Source organism: Lithobates pipiens, unplaced genomic scaffold (genome assembly GCF_037356315.1).
Source record: "Lithobates pipiens isolate NorthernLeopardFrog02 unplaced genomic scaffold, aLitPip1_a1.2 Scaffold_1, whole genome shotgun sequence".
Classification (NCBI taxonomy): domain Eukaryota; kingdom Metazoa; phylum Chordata; class Amphibia; order Anura; family Ranidae; genus Lithobates; species Lithobates pipiens.
Window position 1 is genome coordinate 172,198,032 of NW_027507685.1, and position 26,797 is coordinate 172,224,828.

The following is a 26,797-nucleotide window of genomic DNA, read 5'->3' on the forward strand; positions in this document are numbered from 1 at the left end:
ACCGCCGGGGGGACCCAAGGAGGAGCCACGAGCACCGCCGGGGGGACCCAAGGAGGAGCCACGAGCACCGCCGGGGGGGACCCAAGGAGGAGCCACGAGCACCGCCGGGGGGGGACCCAAGGAGGAGCCACGAGCACCGCCGGGGGGGACCCAAGGAGGAGCCACGAGCACCGCCGGGGGGGACCCAAGGAGGAGCCACGAGCACCGCCGGGGGGGACCCAAGGAGGAGGAGGAGCCACGAGCACCGCCGGGGGGACCCAAGAAGGAGGAGGAGCCACGAGCACCGCCGGGGGGACCCAAGAAGAAGGAGGAGGAGCCACGAGCACCGCCGGGGGGACCCAAAAAGGAGGAGGAGCCACGAGCACCCCCGGGGGGACCCAAGAAGGAGGAGGAGCCACGAGCACCCACGGGGGGACCCAAGAAGGAGGAGGCGCCACGAGCACCCCCGGAGGGACCCAAGGAGGAGGATGAGCCACGAGCACCGCCGAGTGCCCAAGGAGGAGGAGCAGCCATGAGTACCGCCGGAGGACACAAGGAGGAGCCACTAATACCACCGGGGGGCCCAAGAAGGAGGAGGAGCAGCCATGAGTACCACCGGGGGACCCGAGGAGGAGGAGCAGCCATGAGATACACATTGATTGGTTATAGTAGACAGGTGCTCATACAGTGAGGGGAAAAAAGTATTTGACCACCTGCTGATTTTGTACATTTGCCCACTGACAAAGAAATGACCAATCTTTTTATTGGTAGGTTTATTTTAACAGTGAGAGACCGAATACCAACAAAAATATCCAGAAAAACACAACTCAAAAAAAGCGATCAAATGATTTGCATTTTAATGCATGAAATAAGCATTTGACCCTTTCACAAAATATGAATTGGTACTTGGTGGCAAAACTCTTTTTGGCAATCACAGAAGTCAGACGTTTTTTGTAGTTGGCTACCAGAGATGCACAAATCTTGGGAGGGATTTTGTCCCACTCCTTTTTGCAGATCCTCTGCAAGTCATTAAGGTTTTTGAGACAGATTTTTAGTAACTAACGCTCAGCTCCCTCCATATATTTTCTATGGGATTAGGGTCTGGAGACTGGCTAATCCACTTCGGCCCCGGACCAATTTTCAGCCTAAGGACCAGAGGTCTTTTTACAATTTTGCACTGCACTGCTTTAACTGGTAATTGCGCTGTCATGCAATATTGTACCCAAACGAAATTTGCGTCCTTTTCTTCCCACAAATAGAGCTTTCTTTTGATGGTATTTGATTGCCTCTGCAATTTTTATTTTTTGCGATATTTCCAGTTCTGGGAGAGGGGGAGGGAGAGGGAGAGGGAGAGGGAGAGGGAGAGGGAGAGGGAGAGAGAGAGAGAGCTCTTCGTAGGAACACACAATCTGTCTCCTCTCCCCTGAAAGAACTGGAATCTGTGTGTTTAGACACACAGATCCCAGTTCTCGCTCTGTCATGGTGTCACGTGCGTGCCCCTAGTGGCAAAAAGGCCAAACAATGTAAGGCAACTTTGTTTTGGCCAGCCGTGCTATTCTGCCGCAGTGAAACTGCGGCGGCTGGTCAGCAAGCGTTTAATGTGCTTCTTCTTGAGCCACTCCTTTGTTGCCTTGGCCATGTGTTTTGGGTCACTGTCATGCTGGAATTACCTATCCACTACCAATGCCCTGGCTGAGGGAAGGAGGGTCTCACCCAAGATCTGATGGTACATGGCCCCATCCATCGTCCCTTTGATGAAGTGATGTTGTCCTGTCCCCTTAGCAGAAAAACACCCCCAAAGTATAATGTTTCCACCTCCATGTTAGATGGTGGGGATGGTGTTCTTGGGGTCATAGGCAGCATGCCTCCTCCTTCAATCATGGCAAGTTGAGTTGATGCCAAAGAGCTCAATTTTGGTCTCATCTGACCACAACACTTTCAACCAGTTGTCCTCTGAATCATTCAGATGTTCATTAGCAAACTTCAGATGGGCCTGTACATGTGCTTATTTTGAGCAGAGGAACCTTGCTGGTGCTGCAGGATTTCAGTGCTTCACAGCATAGCGTGTTATCAATTGTTTTCTTGGCGACTATGGTCCCAGATGCCTTGAGATCATTCACAATATTCTCCCGTGTAGTTCTGGGCTGACTCCTCACCGTTCTCATGATCAATGAAACTCCACGAGCTGAGATCTTGCATGGAGCCTCAGACTGAGGGAGAACAACAGTTATTGTGTTTCTTCCATTTGTGAATAATCACATCAACTGTTGTCACCGTTAAACCAAGCTGCTTGGCGATGGTCTTTTAGCCCATTCCAGCCTTGTGTAGGTCTACAATCTTGTCCCCGACATCCTTGAACAGCTCTTTGGTCTTGGCCATGGTGGAGAGATTGGAATTTGATAGATTGCTTCTGTGGACAGGTGTTTTTTATACAGGCAACAAGCGGAGATTAGGAGCACTGCCTTTAAGTGCTCCTAATCTCAGCTCGTTACCCATATAGAAAATACCTGGGAGCCAGAAATCTTGCTGATTGATAGGGGATCAAATACTTATTTCACTTATTAAAATGCAAATTTATAACTTTTTGAAATGCGTTTCCTTCTGAATATTTTTGTTATTCTATCTCTGTTAAAATAAACGGACCATTAAAATTATAATGGTTACTGACCATTTCTTTGTCAGTGGGCAAACGTACAGAATCAGCAGAGGATCAAATACTTTTTCCCCCCTCACTGCATTTACAGTGGAAAGTTGATTGGACAAAGATTGTATTGTATGGTCAGATTTTAGAGCTATGGTAACCCCAGTGACATGATTGCGACCTGCCAGACCCCAGCCTGAAGAAGGCTGTGTGCATCTGTTTAATACTGTAATTGTGAAATATAATAAGTGTGTTAAATATATACTTGCCAGCCTATAAAACAGGGTAGAGTTTTTATGAAAACAGTACACCAAATAAAAGCCTTATATGTCCTTAAGAAATAAAATGCAAAAAATATATATAGGTATGCATTAGTTATGGCCAATTTAGGGCCCTTTCACACTGGAGCGCCTAAAACTGCTTTATGTGTTTTTAATGCATTTGTAATCCAGTTTCTGGATTCCCAACTCCCAGTATACACCTGTGAACCTTGGACATATGACTCAAAACAAAAACACCAAAATGCACCATGGGTGTGTTTTTGATTTGTTTTTTGTGCGTTCCTATTTAATCACAACGATCAATGCATTTTTGGTGTGCTTTTAAAAAAACACATCAAAAAAGTGCAGCATATGCAGGACTTCTGAAAATGCAGTAATGTGGAACATTTACATAGGATGTAAAAGGGGACCAATTTTCATGCGCTTTTGTTGCACTGGAAAGGTGCTTTTTAGTGCGGCAAAAGTGCACCAGTGTGAAAGGGGTCTTTAGCGATACATGCTGATGTTGCTAAATTAGGCCGGAGAATTTAGGCAACAATCTCTGGGCAAAAAAGGTTGACAATGTATTTAATTCAACCCAATTATACACCAGAAGTTCAGGGACAGGAGTATAATAGACAGGAAAACTTACATTTAGCCAGCTAGAAAGTACACACACAAAAAAAAAAAAAATGTATTATATATACACATACACACATATGAGCTGCAATTTTATTTACATAATAAAATGTATTTCTGTGATACATTTTATTTATAACAGATAATTTAATGTTTAACTGAATTAAAGACAGGCAAGTATACAGATATATATATTTTTTTTTAGACAGGATATACAGGATAGGTAGGCACATTGGCAAAGGCTTGAATTCCACTTGAATAAAATTAAGGCCTAAGGAGAGGCCCATGGCTTGCAGAACCCTCTGCCTGCTGTCACCCCTTAACATGCCCTAGCTTCTTGCCTAACCCCTGCAGGATTGTGAGCTGCTAGCAAGAGTGTTTACATGGGTTTTAGCACGTTTTCTTTTACATTTGTCTGTATAAAAAGTACGGTGCTAAAAAGAGAAATAAACAAAGCATTCTCAGTAGTTATGTCAGTTTACATTTCAAGGCTGATGAGGTCCTAACGAAATTTAAACTGACATAACCACTAAGGATCCTTGAAAGGCTCCACGGAAAAAAAAAGGAAAGGACAAAAAGGTAAAAAGCTATAACTTGCTAAATTCTCATCAACATATTAAAATGTGCTAAGATGCATTTATTCTTTAAAGGATAAGTTCATCTTTTAATCATGCTACAGCCATATTTAGGATGTAACATGTAATACACACACATTGTCCTGTGACAATGAGTACGAGTTCCTCTCTCCCCAGCTGCTATCACTTTTTAAAATCAGCTTCATCAGTGTCATTCATTCACAAGAATCTGCGAATGAAGAAACAAGTTCCATTTTCCACTGCGGTAGACGGCTTGTATTTCCTAAAGTGTCACTAAACACACATCATAAAAACAAAACAAAAAACGAATCACTAAATGTTGTATTACACATTGTTCTTACTCAGTCACTACAACATTTTTTTTCTGTATTCTGCAAAAAACCTGGTTGATCCTGCTGCTTTCCATCTCCCCCTCCTGTCCATGTCCCCAATCCAGCTAGGGATTTTGAAGCTGTGGTGGCAACTCTGCACATGCTCAATTTTCAGTATCTATGCTGAGAAATTCCTCCCTGTCACATCTGTGTAGCCCATGTGACTATAGTCAAACATGTGGGTGTATACACAGTGATAAATGACAGCGCATTCCCTCCCTCCTAAGCAGCTAAACACAGTCTGTTACTGGCAGAAAACCACCCATATCACGTTATTTCCACAAAGATTTGATTTCAAATGTATATTTGCATGACAATTTAAAACTGTTTATGATATTAAAATGATTGTAAAGTATTTTTCCTATAAAAAGAACATGTTAGACTTACCTGCTCTGTCGCAGTGGATTTGCACAGAGCAGCCCCAATCCTCCTCTTCTCGGGTCCCTCCGACATTCCTGGCCCCTCCCTCCTGTTCAGTGCCCCTACAGCAAGCAGCTTGCTATGGGGGCACCCAAGCTGAGTCACAGCTCCCTGTGTCCATTCAGACACAGAGCCCCGCCCCCTCTCTCTCTCCGGATTGGCTAGCTGACAGCAACGGAAGCCAATGGTGCCGCTGCTGTGTCTTAACCAATCAGGGAGGGAAAATCTCGGATGGCTGAGACACACTCGCTGGACAGACAGGCACCTCAGGAAAGTATCAGGGGGGCTGGGGGCAGCTGCTGCACACAGAAGGCTTTGTATCCTAATGCATCAAGATAAATAAACATTTTGCTTTTACAACCCCTTTGAATATTTATTTAACGCTACACTCCAAAGACTTTTTTTTTTAATATTTATTCTGAACATGTGACCAGCAGCAGAGGACGAGAAGCTGGATGAGCTTCTCATCCTCTGCTGCTGGTCACATGTTCAGAATAAATATAAAAAAAAAGTATTTGGAGTGTAGCGTTAAATAAATATTCAAAGGGGTTGTAAAAGCAAAACTTTTTTTGTTTTTATGTTTCCCTGCAGACAGGATGAGAAACAGCTGGGTCATGTGACAGCTGTATTTTGATTAGGAAAAAGGTACTTAGTTGTTTTATTTTTAATCGAAATGACTACAGTGCTCTCATCCACATACAGAACTAGAGGGTACAATGCAAGTTAAACAGCGAGTTTAGTATCACTTTAATGGACTGCAAGGGTGTTTCATGTCATCATGCTGATGAGCACCTTGTACTTCATGGACACTTCCTCCAGCTTTGAAACAGAAAGCCTGTACAGTGGTATGGCAAAGAAAGCTGGAGGACGTGTGTCTCTGCAGGAGCCTGACATTGCACGCGTGATCCGCTGACCCCGAGTGCAGTGCTCTGCAGGCTGCTGCGAAAAAAAAAATGCAATTTTTTTTCTGCACAAATATGTGCAATTATTAGATTTTTTTTTTTCAAAAAAGGTGGACTTGGCACTAAAACACTTGAAAACTCAAGAAGTTTTATTGAAGATCGCTTACTTGGCTGCCGAATTCTGTTGAGGTGTATTCGCTTCTCTCCACAGCTGGAATGGTGCGCAGGATCTCCTGGGCCTGGGTAACAATTAGCTTCAGTTCCTCCACAAATTTATCCTTTTCTGGTTCTAGCACAAAGTCATCTTCAACCTGTTTAAAAATATTTATTTTTGTAATAAATGCAAGCTGAGCATACAAAGTCAACATTCAAATTAATAACAAGCTTCAGTTTAATTACAGTGCTAAGAAAGTGTATATATTGTTTTTTTATTGCTTTATTCATGTCGTCACGTTACAACCAAAAACAAAATGTACAAAACCAAATAACCATCGACCCAGTAAGCACCATATTATAGTCCTACAATAAGACATATCAGCAGAATCAGATCAAAGCGTGATGACCAGTTACCTAAAAACCTTTTGCCATTTGCCCTCAACCCTGCAGTCTATATTTTGGCTGTACTCAATAAGGTGAAGGGTTTAGAGAATATAATGGAAGCTTCGCAAATCTTAGAGAGCATTTCTTGAAGCCAAGTGGAAAGCTTAAAGTTGTGTTTTTTTATATCATAAAGCTGGGAGAATACACAAGATCAAATATCTGCTAGCAATATTAAAAAATAAATAAATAAATAAAAAGTAAAAAGAGAAGAAGTTTACTTGTATATGAAGCAAGCATTTTAAAGAAGACACATTAGGGAAGTAGCAGCCTGCTGGTTAAACCACAGAGCTCAGCAAGGAGACGCTGGATGTGACACGCTGGTGAATTTGCTGCTCCCCTCCTTACTAGGATGTCCTCCTCTGCAGCAGTGCCCCCTGTGGCTGGGTTGCATATGGAGACTCGGGCACTGATCCCCTTTTTTTATGGCAGGTTCCTCTGGGTCCTCTATTCTCATGCATGTCCTGTCCAAATTGGACAAATCTACAGCCTCCCTGGAAAACCAGATTAGTCTACACCAGTCAATGAGGGCCTCCCACCGCTGGTGGCTCCAGTCCCCTGCAAGCTGGGAATTCATTTTTTCCCCTCCACTGGATGGTAGTCACGACAGAGGCTAGCTTGTCCAGCTAGGGATGAGTCCTGGGTTTGGAATTGGCACAATACCGTTGGACTTCGGAGGTAGCTCATGTGCCCATCACTGTCCTAGAGCTGTGAGCAATCGGCTTGTCTCTCATCCACGTTGTTACCTGCTTTCCACCTTTATTCAAAGAGTTCGTCATCTGGTGCCTCCTGTCCCTGTTACCACCATGGGACTTGAATTTGGTTATTTCGGTTCTTCAGAAGCATCCCTTTAAAAGGTATTACTCTCCTTTTACTGTTGTTGTATCAGCTTTTTTAATAGATTTCTTCTTCAATTAGCTGCCATGGAGTCAAGACCTATTCCTAGCAATGATGTGCATTGCCTCCAAAGAGTTCTGTCTCCAGTTTGTGTCTGAAGGCTGTTTTGGCGATTCAATTTACAATTGCAATAGTTTCCATCTTTATGGCCTAACTTTTACTCTACTGACATCTACCTTATCCAACCATTTTTATTTTAGAAATCTGATTGCCTCATAATGTGTTCAAAACTAATTTCAGTCAGGTCATATGGGCCTCCTGAGCAAGCCACCTGGCTTGCCCAGGAGGCCCCTGAAGCAGGAAGAAGGTGGCAGCCCTACTGGGGGAATGTCAGAAGAGCAGAATATGGTGCTTTCTGTGCAATATTGCTGCACAGAGCAGGTAAGACCTCTTTTTATTAACCACCTCAATACAGGACACTTAAACCCCCTTCCTTCCCAGACCAATTTTCAGCTTTCCGTGCTCTCTCACTTTGAATGACAATTACTCAGTCATGCTACACTGTAACCAAATTAATTTTTTATCATTTTGTTCACACAAATAGAGCTTTCTTTTGGTGGTATTTAATCACCACTTCATTTATTTTTTTTTGTAATATAAGCGAAAAAAAGAGCGAATATTTAAAAAAACAAAAAACACAAAAAACAAACAAAATGTTCTACTTTCTCTTTTAAAAGAAACCAAAAAAAAAATCTAATTTTGTCGAAAATTTAGGCCAAACTGTATTCTACTACATGTCTTTGGTAAAAAAAAAATCCTGATAAAGTGTATGATCATTGGTTTGTTTTTAAAGTTAGAGCGCCTACAAGCCATGCATTATTGAAAATGTATCAATCCTAATGCACATTTCTTGAGGCCCTAAAATGTCAGGACAGTACAATAACCCCCCAAATGACCCCTTTTTTGGAAAGAAGACAGTCTGAGGTATTTAGTAAGAGACATAGTGAATTTTTTGAAGTTGCAACTTTTCCCCTACAATGCTTTGGAAAATTAAGATCGAGATTATATATTATATATAAATTATTTTTTCTTCACTAACTTATCATATTTACAAGTCATTTCTTACACATGGTGCAGGCATAATTGCAATTACAACCCAAAATACATTCGTCCTGTGTATGGAGATACCCTATGTGTGAGACTACCACAGTCTGGCCACATACAGAGGCCCACCATCCATATAGCACCATCAGGCGTTCTAAAGGCATAAATTACACATTTCATTTCTTGAGTACCTATCACATTTTTGAAGGCCCTGGTGCAACCGGACAATGGAATTACCCACAAAATTACCATATTTTGGAAAGAAAACACCCAATGTATATTCAATGAGGCCTAATGAGTCTTCTGAACATGTCAATTCTTTCCACAAGTTTTTGGAAAATGTGGGAAAAAAAATGTCACCAAGTTGTCAATTTAGAAGATCTTTCTAACACATAACATGTACATAGCCAAAATGACACCCCAAAATGCATTCTGCTACTCGTCCTGAGTATGGCGATACCCCATGTGTCAGACTTTTCCACAGCCTGGCCACATACAGAAGCCCAACATGCAAGTAGCACCTTCAGGCTTCTAACATATAGCATGTACACACCAAGAATTACACCCCAAAATACATTCTGCTGAGCAAAGGGTTTAAAAAAAAATAAAAAATTAAAAAAAAGCTCACCTGTGGTTTTAGCAGGCAGGAATACCGCTTCAGAGCAGTCAAAGCATTTGTCTAGACAGCCAAAGGAAATGTCCAGGCAGCAGATATGGAAAAGTATGAACATGGTTTAGTACAGTCCAAGGTTTAGCAGGCAAAAAGGCACGGCCAAGCTCAGGTGGCAGGCAAAAAGGCACGGCCAAGCTCAGGTGGCAGGCAAAAAAGGCACGGCCAAGTTCAGGTGGCAGGCAAAAAAGGCACGGCCAAGTTCAGGTGGCAGGCAAAAAAGGCACGGCCAAGTTCAGGTGGCAGCAGGTGGCACTACATTGGGCCTTGGTCAGGTAAGACCTGAGTACAGGGGCAGAGGCTTCTTCCCACCCAAATCTCTATGAAGCCTCAGTCTCCAGACCCTAATCAGAGAAAACTAAAAACCTGGAGAAAAAGGTTTTTTCCACTCGGAAAACCTTTTCTGGAGCTCCTCACATGTGAGACCCCTGTGCTGTACAGTGGCAGGGCAAATGATCAGTTCAGGAGGCAGGCAAAAAGCATGATCATTTAACAGGCCGAGGTCAATTCACGTTGAAGGCAGAAACATGTTTGGCAGAGGCATAGTCGTTTAACAGTCCGGGTCATACACAGAAATGGCAGAAAGTGGAAACTGGAAAGAAATCATCTTCACTTTACTAATAGTGTAGTGAAGTCTGGACAGTAGTATTGGGTGTCGCGGCGAATTCCTCTACTTGAACACACACAAGATTTTTTGGGGAGTTTGCAACCTGTTTGGGTAGGAGGGAGGATTTCGGGAAAATGCCTTTTATGGAGTCTGGCTACTGCATCAGAGCGAATTAGTTGAGTGGGTTGGTCATGGGGATAAGAGCTGTGATAACATCTTGGAATTTTAGATAGGTCAAGGAACTTTGGCTGCTCTTAGAAAAAAAAAATATACGAATTGGATCTGCCGTTCCACCAAGGTGTCATTGTGTATTATGGAAAGGATGTACACATCTCTTTTTTATCTCTCCACTTCAGCGCTAGTACCTCTTCAGTCCGCATACTGGCCATTTCACCCTGTTTTAAATTTCTTTCCGACCAATGTCTGGGGGAAGCCTTTGCGGTTGGTCTGTGCTGTCCCACAGGCCAGTGTCTGCTTTAGGTACAGATGGCGGAAAAGTGGGAGACTTGTGTAGAAATTATCTACATATAGGTGGTAACCTTTCCCAAGCAATGGTTGGATCAGCTGCCAGACAATTTTTTTTTAAATTATAAAGTCATGTGTAACCCGTGGCCCTGTCACACGCCTTATAAAATTTTACCCCACGTCTGGCTCTTTTACTGGGGATGTATTGTTGTATTCCAAGTCCTCCAGTGAAGTGTAATAGGGATTCATCTACACAAATATTTCTATCAGGGGTAAACATCTGCTTGAAACTGGCAGAAAAAAAAACCGGAGTTAGACTTACCGGTAACTCTTTTTCTAGGAGTCTTCCAGGACAGCCTTTGAGATATAGGGCTCCTCCCTCCGGGACAGGAAACACGTCAAGCCAATTAAATAAAAGGTGTGGTCCTCCAGGCCCTCCTTAGTTTTACTCCAAGAACCGCCGGGAGGCTCTGAAAGACATAACACACTAACAAACACGTTAATACACATCCTCACCACTTAGTCCAATTTAAACAACTTTGGGTGGGAAGCCAGGCTGTCCTGGAAGACTCCTAGAAAAAGAGTTACCGGTAAGTCTAACTCCGGTTTTCTCATATCGTCTTCCAGGACAGCCTTTGAGATAAGCAAGGAGCTCACCTTGTCAGGGCGGGACCACTGCCTGGAGGACCTTACGTCCAAAAGTCTGTTCTTTATCAGACCATAAATCCAGACGGTAATGTCTTGCAAACGTTGAGTAGCTGGACCACGTTGCTGCTTTGCAGATCTCCTCCGGAGAGGCTCCAGCCCTCTCTGCCCATGATGCAGAAACCGCCCTTGTAGAGTGTGCCTTAACTAAGGGTGCCTGCTTCCCCTCTAACTCATAGGCTTTAACTATCGCCATCCGTATCCACCTGGCGATAGACGCTTTGGACGCCTTGCAGCCCTTGCGGGCGCCCGAAAAATTAACAAAAAGTGAGTCTGACTTCCTGAAGACCCTAGTGGCTTCTAAAAAAATTAATAGACTTCTCCTGACGTCTAACAAACTTAAAGATCTCGCCTCGTCCTCGTCTGAGGTTGAGAAAAAAGTTGGCAAAATAATATCCTGTGTCCTATGAAAAGTGGACACCACTTTAGGAAGAAAACTAGGGTCAGTCTTAAGTACTACCCTGTCTTCTAAGATTAACAGAAATGGCTCTCTGACCGAGAGCGCCTGCAGATCACTGACCCTTCTAGCTGACGTGATCGCTATCAAAAACACAGTCTTTAGTACCATCCACTTAAGTGATGCTCCCTCTAATGGTTCAAATGGATCTTGGGTCAAAGCCCTAAGAACCAAGGCCAAATCACAAGTAGGACAGGACCTCATTCTCACAGGCCTGGATCTAGATAGAGCCTTGAAGAAGTTCCTGACAAATGGATTCTGCTGAAGGGAGGACTGAAGGAAAACGCTTAAGGCCGCCACCTGTACCTTTAGAGTGCTGACAGATAGGCCCAGTTCTACCCCTGCTTGTAGAAAGTCCAGGACTGCCGGGACCCCGGGGCTTGCAATTCCCTGTTCTCGCAACCAGGAATTAAACCTCTTTCCTACCTTGGCGTAAATTGCCCTAGTAACTGGTTTACGGCATTCTAACAAGGTCTTAATCACTCTTTCTGAGAAACCCTGTGACCTTAAGATCTGTTCCTCAGATACCAGGCCGCAAGCTTGAGCCTCTCTATCTGAGGGCACAGTATCGGCCCCTGGGAAAGTAAGTCCTCCCTGACTTGCAGAAACAGCGGAGGATGGACGGCCAATTTCTTTATGCTGGCAAACCAGGGTCTCCTTGGCCAAAAAGGAGCTACTAAAATAAGGTCCGTAGTCTCCGAGCGGAACTTCTGCAGGACCTCTGCCACCATCCTTACGGGAGGAAAGGCATAACACAGGCCGAACAGCCATGGATTGGCAAGGGCGTCTATCCCCCCTGGCCCGATCCTGTGGGTGAACTGAAAAAAATTGCGTCACCTTCCTGTTGCCTTCTGTTGCAAATAGGTCTATTTCTGGCCTTCCCCAGCATGACACAATCTCCTCGAACACTTCCTTGTTGAGGGACCACTCGTCCTGACCTATCTTCTGGCGACTGAGAAAGTCGGCCAGTAAATTCTGCGTTCCCTTTAGGTGAATGGCTGATATTGAGGACAGGTTCTTCTCTGCCCAGCAAAAGATTCTGTCCGCAATTACCTGGAGAGCAGGGCTTCTTGTTCCCCCTTGCTTGTTCAGGTAGGCTACTGCTGCCACATTGTCTGAGCGAACCTGCAGGTCCCTGCCATGTAACTGGGACTGGAAGGTTTCTATAGCCTTCCAAACTGCCAGAAGTTCCTTCTGGTTTGAGGAACGACCTGTCTCTAGGTCCGACCAGGAACCCTGGGCTAAGGTTCCCTCTAGGTGGGCACCCCAACCTAGCGCACTGGCATCGGTCGTGACCACCACCGTAGCTTGTGGGGACCAGGGAAGACCCCTGTCTAGGTTGACCTGGGCCCGCCACCACCAAAGAGACCTCCTGACTGCCGAGGATAGGGGCATAACCTGATCCAGGCTCTCCTGCCTGCCATCCCAATAACGGAGCATGAGCCTCTGTAAAGGACGCTGATGATGCCTTGCCCAGGCCACCGCTGGAAAGCATGATGTCATCAACCCCAGGACTCTCATAACCTCCCTGACCTGGGCTTCCCGACCAGATTGAAGCTGGGCTACCGCCTGCTCTAGCTTGCAGATCTTCTCCTCCGGAAGAAATACCCTCATTTCCACCGAAGAAATCCTGTATCCTAGATACAGGACCTCCTGTGAGGGGGTCAGCTGGGATTTTTCCTGGTTTATCAGCCACCCCAGTGAGCGCAGGAAAACCAAGGCCTCCTGTATGTCCCTCTGCAGTTGTTGGGCCGACTGGGCTATGAACAGTAGATCGTCCAGATATGGGATCACTGTTATAGCCTTGAGCCTTAATGGGGCCAGTGCCTCTGCCAGAACCTTTGTAAAAATTCTTGGTGAGGCTGAGAGCCCGAAGGGGAGAGCTCGAAACTGGAGGTGTAACACACCAGTGTTCAACCTCACCGCCAACCTGAGAAACCTCTGAGATTCCAGATGAATCGGGATATGTAAATATGCATCCCTGAGATCCACTGTGGCCATGTGACAGCCCTGAAACAGGAACTTGGTTACCGAGAAGATTGACTCCATCCGGAACCGCTTGTATTTTATAAATCTGTTCAGGTGGGCGGAGATTCAGTATTAACCTGAACTTCCCCGAAGGTTTCTTTACCACGAATACGTGGGAGTAAACCCCCAAGCCTCGCTCCTCCTGAGGCACCTGCACCATTACTTCTTGGTCCACCAGATCCCCCAGAAGAAGAGCCAAAGCCTCTGCTTTCTCTTGGTCCCTTGGTAACCTTGTTACTTGAAAATTTGGGAGGGGAACTGAACCAAACTCCAACCTGTAGCCGTTCCTTATTACATCTCGAATGAACGGACTTTCGGTTGAAGCTTCCCACTGTGGGAGGAACTTCCCCAGTCTTCCTCCCACCGGGACGCAGGAGTCACTGTGTTTTAGGGGAGGGTTGAGGAGGATTGAATAAAATTCCTCCTCTGCCTCTTCCCTTGTGACCTGTCCAATGCTTTTTGGGGCGAACCTCCCTTTCCTGCAGGTTCTGCTGCCAGGGGCCTCGAAAAAGGCGCTTCCCTTCAGGTCTCTTTTTCCTTTCTGGGAAAGCTTTCTTCCTATCCTGCGTGCGCTCTAACGCCTCTTGCAGGCCGGGCCCGAACAAATGATCCCCCGAAAAGGGTAATCCACATAACTTCAATTTTGAAGCTGTGTCTCCTGACCAGGTTTTAAGCCAAACGGCCCTTCTGGCGGCGTTCACTAGTGCTGCAGATCTAGCAGCCATTTTGACTGATTCTGCAGAGGCATCAGCTAAAAAGCCCACAGCCTTGAACAGTAGCGGAAAGGACTTCAACAGCTGTTGCCTAGAAGTACACGTAGAAATATGTGATTGTAACTGTGTAAGCCAACACTCCAAGTTTCTGGCCACACAGGTAGCTGCTAGGGCCGGTTTAAGCCCGATGGAAGAGGCGTCCCAGGCTCTCATAAGCAGCACATCTCCCCTCTTATCCATAGGGTCCCTGAGTGAACCCATATCATCAAAGGCCAAATCTGTCTTCTTAGAGACTTTAGCCAAGGGAGCATCTAATTTGGGAACCTTGTTCCAGGGATGCACCGCATCCGACTCAAAAGGGAACCTCCTTCTAAGGCTACCTGAAAAAAATGGCCTTTTTTCCGGTTGTTCCCACTCCAGCAGAATCGCCTCCACTAGCGACTTATGGACGGGGAATACCCTGTCTTTCATTACACTAGACCCTTGATACATCATGTCGTGTTTTGAAAGCTGGACCTGTTCTTCCCTGATCTCCAAAGTGTCATATATAGCCTTGAGGTGGTCACCCACATCATCCAAAGACAGCTTGTATCTGGCTGATCTAATGGTCTCTTCCTCCCCCTCAGATTCAGAAGTAGACTCTGTCCTAGAGGAGGCTAATGACCTGGGTAACCTCTCCCTATCCACCTCCTCCTCCTCCTGACTTGGTTCGGATAAGGAAGGCATACTCACGGCCCTGGGTAAAGGGACAGAGGGACCCTGCATCCTATCCATCATGTTTTTGAAAGATTGGAAGGTGGATGCAATCTCATCCTTTACAGATGTTAAAACATTGTGACAAGCTGCCACCGAGTCCTCTTTCACCAGGCTATTGACACAATCCGGGCAAAGCGGCTTCCCCCAACCGGTGCCTAACTTAGCCCCACACACGGCACATTTCCTTCTGGGCAAAGGTATCTGGGCTCTGTCCTGTTTAACCTAAAAACAAGGAAACACAGGGTCCCATTAAAATACCACCCCTGACCACACCACTGTGCTTCTAGGGTCTGTCTAGGAAGTGCCCCCCTTCACCAGCAGGTTCTCCACCCCGGGAAGGTACTACGGGTCAAAGTGACCCCCCACCCCCCAGTGTAAGTCCTGGTCTGCCCTCACCAAGCTTACCTGAGAGGTACTGGAGCCTGTTGAACCGGAGTCCACCTGCACAACTGCACTCTCCATGGTTCCTGTGTCTCACTCAGTCTCTCTGAGCCTTCACACCGCTCCAGGCAACCCTGTAGTCACACCGCCGCGCCCAAAGGACTGGAACAGGTCCTGCGGCGCCCCCTGATGACGCGAATCCGGCGGAAGTGCGTCTCTCCCACTTCCGTACGCCAGAACGCAAAGTCTCCGCCCCGACGCCGTGCGTTCCTTACGAACGCACTGCTCACAGTACCCAGACGCCGGTCGGTGAAACGAACGTCTCCCGCCGCCATCCGACCGACAGGTACTAGCGGTTAGCGCTCCGAGGGGGAGATTGCCGCGCATCGGGGTCCCGTTCTCTCCGAACGTTTTAAATGGCAGCGGGGACCGAAAGCTACCCTCTCCTCCCTTCGTACGGACCGAGGGGTGCTAAGGGTCAGGTCCATCAAGGTGCTCTCCCCAGGCAAAACCCCTGAGAAGGAGCTCCCCTTATCAGTTCCAAACATGCTCCTTCCCGTCCGGCAGGAAACACAAAAACTGAGGAGGGCCTGGAGGACCACACCTTTTATTTAATTGGCTTGACGTGTTTCCTGTCCCGGAGGGAGGAGCCCTATATCTCAAAGGCTGTCCTGGAAGACGATATGAGAAAAATTGATTAGGGGCCGAATTTTGAATAATTTATCGTAACTGGGATGATTTAGAGGGAGGCATTGGGCATTGTTATTGAAATGTAAAAATCTCATGATCATCTCATAACTGGTTCTGGGCATCATTGACAAATAGACCGGCATGTGGTGGATAGGTTGGGTAGACCAGTAGGAATGGAATTCATTTTTTTTTGTCAGCCCCATGTTGAGGGTTAGGCCAAGGAAAAATGTTAATTCTTCCACGGTGAGGGGTTTCCAAATAAAAAGACGGGCATATGAAGAACTTGGATTGTTGGCTGGCGTATAGATTACATTGCTCCACAATGTCGGTTAGGAGATCATTGGTAAAAAATAAATAAAAATAATAAAGTGGGGTTACATTTTCCGTCTGTATCTGAGGGCCTGGCTAGGCTGTAAAAAGGGGAATTACAGGTTCTACCGACATATCCGGTAGCCATGTTGGATACAGTAGAACATCTGGAAGGCTAGTATGGGCACTGTTCCGTTGCTAGCATCTGGCCTATCTTCTAGGAAGGTTGCAGTACTGCTGGTGGATGCCTGCCTATCGCGGAGTGCTGTGCTGCCAGTGGGTGCCTGCATATCATCCTGGAGTGCTGCGCTGATGATGGATGTCTGCGCCTGCTCATTTCTCCCACTTCTTGTTAGGATTGTATCTTGCTCAGTTTCCATCTCTGAGCCACTGCTTTCCACTGGCTCATAGTCGCTATCCGAGTCTGACGGAGAGAGTTCCCCCGCTACTCTCATCCGACATACTCTGGAGTATCTGGAAAGCCTCCTCTGCGCTGTACGACCTTTTAGTCATGTTGGCGGGCGGCAGATGTGCCCAATGTTGGCGGGTGGCAGATGTGCCCAATGTTGGCAGACAGATGTGCCCAATGTAAACAGCGGACAATCAGCTATACACTCACTGATCTCCCGGCTGCAGCACAGATCTCTCTTCCTCTCCTAACTGACAGACTGTGTGAGGAGCAGAAGAGATAAGAGCAGTTACAACTGCTCTCTAGTGACATTACATGACAACTGTGATTGGACACATTCATGTGATCAGGAGGGCCAATCACATGGCCCTCCTGTCTTATACTGCTCTGCAGTCTCTGGGGGGCACAGGCAGATCTGGGATCGTGTTGCTGCGTGGGCACGCGGCAGCGCGATCACCTGTCATCTGCCACCCACCCCCCTTTGTTTACATTAAGATGGCGGTGATTAGACACAGCCATAGTGCGGATCAGGAGGCAAATTACATTGCCCTCGTGCCAATCCAAGATGCAGCGTGTGGGGGGACACGCACGCATTGGGATCGCGCAGCTGTGCGGGAGCGCACCTGCGCGATCCTGCTACTTCTGACAGGACATTCAGGAACATCCAGTCAGAAGTACTTTTGGCCGTTTATATGCAGTGGCTGGGTGGGAAGTGGTTAAAATAAAATAAAAAATAGAGACTTTAGTATCGCTTTAAGCAAATGTTCAAGATCAATAAGGTTAATGGTCTATTGGTTTGTCTTTTTGGCTTCCAAAGTTTTAAGGTGAAACATTACCACCACCAGAATTCATAACATGTTCATGGTCCAACTCTCAGATTACTCTACGCAACAGGTAACAAAAGCAACTTGAACCTCACCGCAACTCTGCCTGCATCAAGTTTTTCCCTGCTTGGGCCCTTGTCACTGAAAAAAGACTGGAATGTCCAAACTTGACTGTCTTTGCTGAATCTAAGATGTTTTGTTTTTCTTGTTGATCAAGGTTTTTTTTAAAAGGCTAACCCTTGCTTTAGCACTATGTTACACATGTATTAGGTGTTTTGAAAGAACTGCAATCCAGTGAACGGCGGCGAAGGGACAGCAAGACTGGGGAGGAAACTGCTAGATAATGCTGAACATCTAGCCAGGAAAAGAGGCCACCTCTAGCAGACTTACTGCAGCTCCTAATTTGCAGTGCGAGAAGTGCGCAGTGAAATCGGAAATAAGCAGCAGCCTGCACAACTGTGCACATCTAAAGAAAGGCCGAAATTTACCACCACCTTCTACCAAATTCTGCAGGACCACAACCATATGCATTATTTTATACATAATAATTGAGGTTCGGGTGAGACTTTCCCAAGGATAGCTGGGAGGAGGCGACAGATACCTGGTTTAACGACATAATTAGCAGAGCAAACCAATTCATCCAATTTAAAGTTAATTTGCATTATACAGTAGACAGTTGTAGATACATTGTATAGGTCTCCTCTCCTGGATACTCAATATTTCAGATGTGGAATATCTCCAGCTACTTTATACCATGTTTGTGGACCTGTCCCTGAATCCTCGCCTTTTGGGATGAGTTAAAGAATACATTAGAAAATAATCTTGGTTTCTCCAGTTCCTAGAACACCTGAAGCCTCCCTCCTTCGTATCCCTAAATGATTTTGTCACTTTTGTCCATACACAAAACATGTACCACCTGATATTTTTTTTTCAAGTAAGGAAGACTATTTTGCTTGCCTGGAAGAAATCTGCCCCACTATCCCCGCTGCAAGTCTTTCATATGATGCAGAAATGCCCAAGTTTAAAATAAAATACGCAGAGCACGCCCCACAATATTTCAGAAAATCTGGAATCCATTGGCCAGAATCCTCAATGGCCTCGTACTCAGAGGTGCCCTCTTTGGATTTAACTTCTTAGAGTACCAGTTTCCAGGTGTTTCTTGGATTTTTGAGTGTGCTTGGGGGAAGAGGGGAGGCATGTGTAAGTGTGTGTATATGACTGGGTGTGCCTGGGAGTGCTGTTTGTATTTTTTTCTTGATTTGATTGTAAATCAGACTGTTACGCTATTACTGGTACTATTTATGCACGATGAGTTACACCTCAATGGGACAAAAAAAAAAAAAAACTCCAGATCTGTCCCAGATGTGTTTCTACATGCCCATTAACGCGTTCCAGAATTTTTTATGCCTTTTTTTACTGTACTGGGGTCTGGTGCGTTTTTGATTAGTTTTCTTCAGTGTTAATTTTTGGCAGCAAATTTCTATTTAGTTTTAGGACTAAAATGGCATTTTAGTTTTAGTCTCATTTAGTCTACTAAAACTCAGTAAACTGAAATCGAATTAAAAATAATGCAAAGTGCTGGCGCTTTAAGACCATAAATGTCTAATTAGATCAGTCTGATATCAAGAGATCGTTCAGAGATATAAAAATATAATAGTACTTTAAGTAGTATGGTGGATCCAGAGGGAATCACTTGTTGGTTGTAGCAAATGGGAAACCCATAGTGGGTCATTGAGTCCATACCGGCAGGAGTGTCCGAGGCAGAACACTTCTCCAAATTATGTGAGAGCAAAACTTTTTAGATTTTCTCTTTGGACACTCTTGCCCCAAATGGCCTCAATGAAGAAATTGAGATTCATACTATTCTTTAACTGTCCAAAAATTAAGTCCTGTCTTTTTATCTGGTCTTTTCCCCTTTTTTTCCACAAATACCTTGATATTTATTTGCCTATATATTTGGGATGATATAATTTTTTTTAAATAAATAATTTTATGAAACTATTTGATCCTCTTATTTATTATTTTAATTATCGCTCTATATGTGTACCCCTATACCCGATACTTGGACCAGTATGTACTCTTATTAGAGTACAGTATATATATTTTTTTTCTACTGCAAGTTTATATTGACATTTTTAATTAATTATTTTCAGTAGCAGTTATCATTACTCTTGCATTTCCTCTCCTGAATCATATGTAGTTATTTACACCCCTTTCACACCAGGGCGTTTTGCAGGCGCTATAGCATTAGAAATAGCGCCTGCAATCCGCCCTAAAGAAGCTGCACCATTGTGTGTAGTGTGAAAGCCCCAAGGGCTTTTTCACACTACAGCGGTGCGCTGGCAGGATGTCAGAAAAAAAGTCCTGCCAGCAGCTTCTTTGGAGCAGTGAAGGAGCAGTGTGTTTATCGCCCCTCCACCGCTGCTCCCCATTGAAATCAATGGGGCAGCGCTGTAATGCCGCCGGCAAAACGCAGCTATTGCGGCATATTGCCGGCAGTTTTAACCCTTTCACTGCCGCTAGCGGGGGTAAAATCTCCCCGCTAGCGTCCGAAATCCGCCGCAAATCCGGCGGTAAAACACTGCAAAGGGCGGTGTGGTGTGAAAGGGGTCTTAATGATTCATATTTATTAGTATTATCTTTACTTATTTTTATGAATTTATACGTATTGTCATTTACTTCATTTTTAATTTACCTTTATCAATATCATTACCCCCCCCATTTTTTATTTATATTTACTTTTATTATCATTTTTTTTTCACATTTTTTTATTGATTATTCCTTGATTTTTAATTTTATTATTGTTTATTTTTTTTATTGTTGATTTTTTATCATTATTAATTTCACCTTTCTAAATGTCCCTTTATATTTAAATGTATTGTCTCGCCACCAATAGAGCCGCCATCTCCTTTGGGGATTGCCAAATGATGCATACGATGGGTTAAACTCATTGCCTGCTTATTCCTCTATTTAAATGCCGTTCACAGCACTTTCTTGTACACCCACACTTGACAAAGGAACGCGCAGGTCTGTTTGAGACTTGGCGCATGCTCAGAAACGAGTCGTGTCCTCTGTGTCTCCCTCTGACGTCACACGCTGTTGCGTCCCCATACGCCATCTCGACTGGCTGGATTGTGCCTCTACAGATATCTGAACACAGCTGATTTCTTTCCCAGCGCTTCGCAGCTGATATCGCCATCTACAGTAGACTAAAATAGTATTCATTTAGTCGACTAAAATGTTTTAGCCATTTTAGTCGACGAAATTAACACTTTTTTTTCCAGTGCATTTTTGATGTTTTTTCACGTTGAGCTGAGTTGAGAGGAATCTTAATATAGCGTGGTCTTACCCCGAAGGGTCCCGACGCGTTCTAGGACAATCCAAAAAAAATAAAAATGCAGCATGTTCTACTGTTTTTCTGGAATTGCCAAGCCCCGGAACTGACCGCACTGGTGTGAACCATATAACCCAAGTTCCAGGTTTTCCAGTTTTTAATGCAGGAAAAAAAAAATAAAAAAAAAAAAAAAAAAAGCAAAAAAAGCAGCTCTGGACTGTATGTGGTGTGAACTGGCCCTTACTCTAATATATGCATTTTTTAATTGTGTCTGGTTTGCAGGCCGTTGTACACTCAGTGTACTCTGGGGGTTTTGTTAATTATATTAAGTCCTAAATCCTAAAACAAAGACCTTACTTCCTGAACCGGGGGATAAAGGGAGCTGTATGCCCTGTTACTTGGAATCCATCCTATGGTGCACAGAGCCAATATCCAGTTGTCTGCTGCGTACTCCAATGAATGTTTGCAGAAAAACTAAAAATAAAATGACATGGTCCCAGGGACATTGCCTCAAGGTAGATAAAGGAGTTTCATCAGAACAGTGGAAAGACTTGTACTAAACTACACCTGAAAATGTTCCAGTAAATTTAACTCTACAGCCTGAAAAATCTTTCCACTTGCATTACCATGGTAATAAAACCTCAGCAGACCAGGATGATTGTGTTTATTGCCAGATGTACTATAAGAGAATATTCACAGTGCATAACTCAGCAGTCTGATCGAAAGAAAAATTGATCAGAAATCAACTAGGTTTTCCACTTAAAATCCTGTAATTTACAGAAATTCTACCACAGAGGTACACTACATGTAGAGGCAAGTCAGTCAAAAAACACAAAAAAATTGTTTGGGGATAATATACTGTTTCCGATGGAATTAGCAGATTTCTGGCATCTATATTAGCATTATTTTGTATATGCTGAGCGCCAGTTATTCTGCAACTCTGAGCAGCAGTTTTTTTTTGTGCCAACTGTAAGCCCTGGAAATCAGATTTACAAGATGTATAGGAAAGAAAACATTCATCTGTATACTTAAATTGATGGAATTTCTTCTTACTGAAAAAAAAAAAAATGGGATGGTATTTAATTTCCTCTGCAAACTGAAAAATAATTTAAATCTAATGGCCAGTTCACACTAGATGTAGTGCGAATTCGCTGAAAATCTGCACCACATCAAAATCGCAGTCTGTTCACGGGAACTGACTGTGGCGTGTATGTTAAGTTTAGGACAACCCCCAGCGCGATTTTCATGACTGGATCACATGGGTGCGAACACCCATGCGATCCGATTATGGTGTGGCCAATAAAAGGGGTCTTGCACGAGTTTGGGCCGAATGCGACAGTTTGTATGGCTAAATTTTTGCATTGCATGTGATCTGCACGGCAATGAGGTGCGAATCACATGGGATGTCTGGCCTCGCAGTAGTGTGAACCGGCCTTAAGGCACAAGTTAATCTTAACAAGGAAAACAAAACAAGCAGAAGTTGCCCTTTGAAGTTGAGCTAAATCCTTCTATCTTCTACAGCTAAGGAGGCTGCCATCTTAGCTTCTGTTTGATCTGCAGTTGCTATACTGATGCGCGTGTGATTATACAAGCCTTTTGATGGTTTGACAGTTCGGTTGAGAGCACAAACAAATATGACAGTTATCACTCATGACATCATGCCTTGAGTGTAACGGTTTGAGAAAACCATTAAAGTGACATTTTTAGTTTGGCTTTAAAGCTAAAGTCCACAATACTTACCTCTGGTTCAACAGTCCCAAGTCTTTCACTGGCTTCTTCCACTTTTTTTCTGGGCGGTGGGCTGCAGCCATCTTTAGGTAGGTTTATGGTATTGTTGAAAAAATAGCATGCCTGCTTGCAGTTTTTTTTTTTTAAACTGGATATTTAGCTCTGCTTTAAGGTGACCATACATGTAACAATTGTTCCCACTTTTCATTCACTGGGCATTGCACAAATTTAAAGTGGAAGTAAACTCCAAGTAAACTCCCCTATCGTTTTCAGCCAAGGAAGCTGCCATCTTTGCCTCTGTTTAATCTTCAACTGCTATGGTTCTGCACATGTGATTCGTTATGACACCAGCCATTGGATGGTTTGATAGTTTGGCTGAGAGCACAGCCAATGTGCAGTTAGCATTCCCGGCATGCCTTTTTTTTTTTAACTGTTTAAATTGATGGGTTTACTTCCACTTTAAGTAATCACCAGAAATGAAGAAATCTACAACAAGAAGTTTGTTCAACCACCAGAAGTCTGTCAATTGTGAAATTTAACCTGGACGACCAAATTGACAGCGCAGTTTTTTGATTTATGGAAATGAAAACTGAAGAAAAAAACATTTTCATCTAGATTTATTGTATTTTCCCAGTGGGTTAGATTGGGGCAATTTCCATTCCATCTCCTTGTGGGCAATCAATACCACTATTTTATGTCCAATTGTTATGGGATTAAGCTGAAAAATTGAGTCAAATTGGTCAATGTTAGGCTTTGATTCACACGTGCAGCCAGGGGGCATGAATGCCAATATACGGCCGTTTGTAGCTGAACACATGCTGTGGCAAAACTTATACTGCATGTTGCGCTTGGCAAGCGCTGCCGCCGAACGCGTCTAATGCAGTGCTATGGGACCTTATCACAATCGCGGCGGTCGGGCTATTTCTTCCTACTTCTATAGCTGGAAATAGACAATTCAAAAAACACCTCTGATAAACAATATACTGTTTGTTTTTTGCTCCAAATTAAAAAAAACAAAAACCAAATAGAAACACTAGAAATTATATATCTTTATATGTCCCATGCAAAGCTTACCATGTAAAGAGCAATGTCCTCTGGAGCATCCCCATCTGCATCAAACTTAAAAGTGACCATTTTGTTGTTATGAGTCTCTAACTGGCATTCCACCATATTATCTCCAAATTTAGAAACCTAAAAGGTAAGTCAATTAAAACAATTTAGCACCAATATTGCCTCACAAACACTACCACCAGCCATACACAGATAATGTCACACAATACACTGTTGCCTTATTGACGATGTTTCATAGAACAAAACACATCGGGCGGAGCTACAGAGGTGACGTCATCACTGACCAAACCCCCCCCCCCACACGAGGAGACTATTTATATTCATTTTCCTATTTATTCATTTTTGTGAAGCACTATTTTGTATTTGTTGACAGCACAACACAATTAGGTTTAACATCATTTAACAATGATTATGATGTCCAAAAAATATTAGAAGACTGCCACAGTAATCAGGTGTGTTGGAATATATCGTTGCATTCTCGAATGATGTTTGCTAAGACAATTATAGCTTATTGGTTCAGAGGAGGATTTTGTACTAAAAGGAGGAGAAAGCAGTACAAGTGAAACATGACAACGATCATAAGTCATGTCCCTTGTACTTAGGCTTTGAAGCACAAATGCAGTCAACACTTTTTTTCAGTTTTGCATGGAATGGAAAAGTTAGAATGCATCAACTTTTTACTGCTGTCTGTACTCAATTCTCTTCATTTCTGTCAGACAGAAAAGGAACTCAACCCACAGAAATACAGAATGATTGCCAGAACAATGAAAGAGCCCGAAAACATTTAAATTGTGGATAAAAAGATAAAAAAAAAAATAAAAAAAAATAAATAAAAAACAAATGCCCAAAGCATGCCGGGCACCAAACCACCCCTTCTTCGAGGCACAACACTTGATAAAAGTTAAATGAGCTTAGAGGAAACATTGACCACATAAATCTATATTAGGACTGGAATTAAACTCCCCTTGTGAAATGATATTGTAATAGCTACTGAGTGGCAATAGGAGCTTCCTTATTTCACTTAAAGGATTTGTAACCCTACACCATAATTCACTGCCAGCCCCCCATCATGCACTCTAAAAAGCTGCCTCTAAATACCTTTTTTCATGCATCTTCTGTCTGGTCACATGACTCCACATCATGGCTCAGCAGCCATGATAAACCGTGGTCAGTTTACAGGGGGAGGGCAGAACCAGGCAAGATCCGCCAGGGTTTTTTTTTTTTTTTTTTTTTTAACAGAGACAAGTTAGACCGCACAAGCACTGTGCTCTTTGACCTGCTATAAGGGAACAGATCTTTTTTTAGGGTTACAACCACTTTAAGGAACATTTAAAGTGATAAAGCACATACATGTATATAGTTTAATACCAGTCCTAATAAAGACCTTTATGGACAATGTTTCCTCTGAGTCAATTCAACTTTTAACAAGCAATGAGCCCTGAGGAACTCTGGCCCTCAAAATGTGTTGGCCGTTTTTATATAACCTTTTTACCATCAATTAAAATTTGGACTCTTTCATTCTTTTGGTCGGGCACTCCTTTCTGCATTTCAAGGTTTGAGCTATACTCAGGTACCCATGAAGGGAAGCCTTCCGATATGAGTGCTGCCACACCATTAAGCTTGTTTGAAAATTTTCCTTCAACCAATTACATATATACAACTGAAAAATCCCAGCGACTCTTTCATCGTTTCATGTCCAGTGTAAATGTGGATATAAATGTCCAGGGTGAGACGTGGCTATGCCAGGATCATGGCTGAAGCTATGATCCTGGTGTCTTTTTTTTTTTTTATACAGCCGTTAATTGACTTTTATGTCAAAATGATCCAAGCAGCTCTACAGCAGCCCCATCACTTTTACAGGACTCAAAACAGGGTCCACCTCCTCCCACTGCTGACGTTCCCAGGCTCTCTTGTTCCAAAAGGGAGCCTGGGACTGCTGCAAGAGGTCAGGCCTGCTGCCCACAGAGAAGATAGAGGAACATATATACCCCCTGCCTTCTCTACTATGACACATTTTCTAGTAGAGAGGAAGGTTCAGAAACCCTGTCAGGATTTTACTACTAAATGTGTCCTTAAGAGGGGGAATTCCCTCAATTTCCTTTCCAGATGACAGGTGTTCGCTATAACAGGAAGGCGAGGAATATCTCCCATATGGGAACACTAAGCATTTTGAATCTGAGACAAATAGGGACACGGATAACGGGGACATGGATTAAAACTACTTTTACTTTCTCTATCCAAAGCTTTAAAAGAATAATAAAAAAAAATGTAAAAAAGTTTTGGCTGGAGTTGGACACCTAACACATAGGAAGAAACACATACCCCTAAGAAAGACAAGTTAAACCGATTCATCTTATCTGGCCGAGGGCAAGAAGTTCTGCGTTGCTTCATCTTTTCATGCTTGCCATTTCCCACTGGAGAATCAACACTGCCGACATCAACATAGCCACTAAAAATTGAACAGAATGATACCATGTGAGCCAACAGAAATACAATTTTTTTTTTTTTTTTTTTTAAAGATGATTCTTATTAATTTTGCATAGAAAACAAAAGAAAATAAAGATCAATATATATAGTTAAAATAGATCAAAGTGTTCTGTGGTATTTCAATATGTATGGTCCATTTTAATGGGGGAAAAAAAAAAAAAAAAGTGTACAGTAAATTACCTATTCAGTTTAGGGTTCATGGAAGGTTCTTCACCTACAGTTAAAAGTGTGCTATATTTCTTAAAGTCAAATTACTTCAATATTAAAAAAGTACTTTGAAATAGTTTTAAAAGAGATAAAATGAATACAGGGAATACTGATGTCCAAAGGTATTCGAACATCTGACCATCACACCTATATGAGCTTGTTTGAAAACCATTAGCATCTAATAAAATGCCATTAACGGCCTCCACCCTTCTAAAACTCTTTTAAATTACCATTTTAAGCTCCATTGGCGTGGGTGGCAGAGAATGGTCTCCAACAATTTCTGTTTACAGGAACACGACTATCACTGGCCATTGCCCTTAAATCCTACCCAGATATTTGGGGTCTGCATGCAGGGAACATGCTTGAGACTATTAGCTTATATGAGGATGGCATGCTCCTAATATCTGAAAGATTCTGGCCCTTCACTGCTAACTGCACTTCCCACCATAGAACAATTTGGAGAATACTCTGGTCCATGAGTTAATTAGGACAAGTTCCTCCTCTAAAAAAGGGATCCCTCCCGCTTGCAAGGGTCAGAACTATCCAATACTTAGGAGTATGTACTACCTGTACACCGGCCCAGTGCCCCTAAAGGTGGAACCTCTATATG

At 43.6% G+C, this 26,797-nt stretch overlaps 1 protein-coding gene across 1 annotated transcript in view; it reads right to left on the bottom strand.

Moving 5' to 3' along the window:
• The window catches only part of WNK3 (WNK lysine deficient protein kinase 3), a 214,588-nt gene that overhangs the window by 48,701 nt on the left and 139,090 nt on the right, over positions 1 to 26,797 (bottom strand). The window contains exons 13-15 of the mRNA XM_077478893.1: positions 25,816 to 25,942; positions 23,497 to 23,613; positions 5,976 to 6,119 (exon numbers count right to left, since the gene is read on the bottom strand). Coding sequence (XP_077335019.1) covers positions 5,976 to 6,119; positions 23,497 to 23,613; positions 25,816 to 25,942 — 388 coding nt within the window. The remainder of the gene's footprint in view (positions 1 to 5,975; positions 6,120 to 23,496; positions 23,614 to 25,815; positions 25,943 to 26,797) is intronic.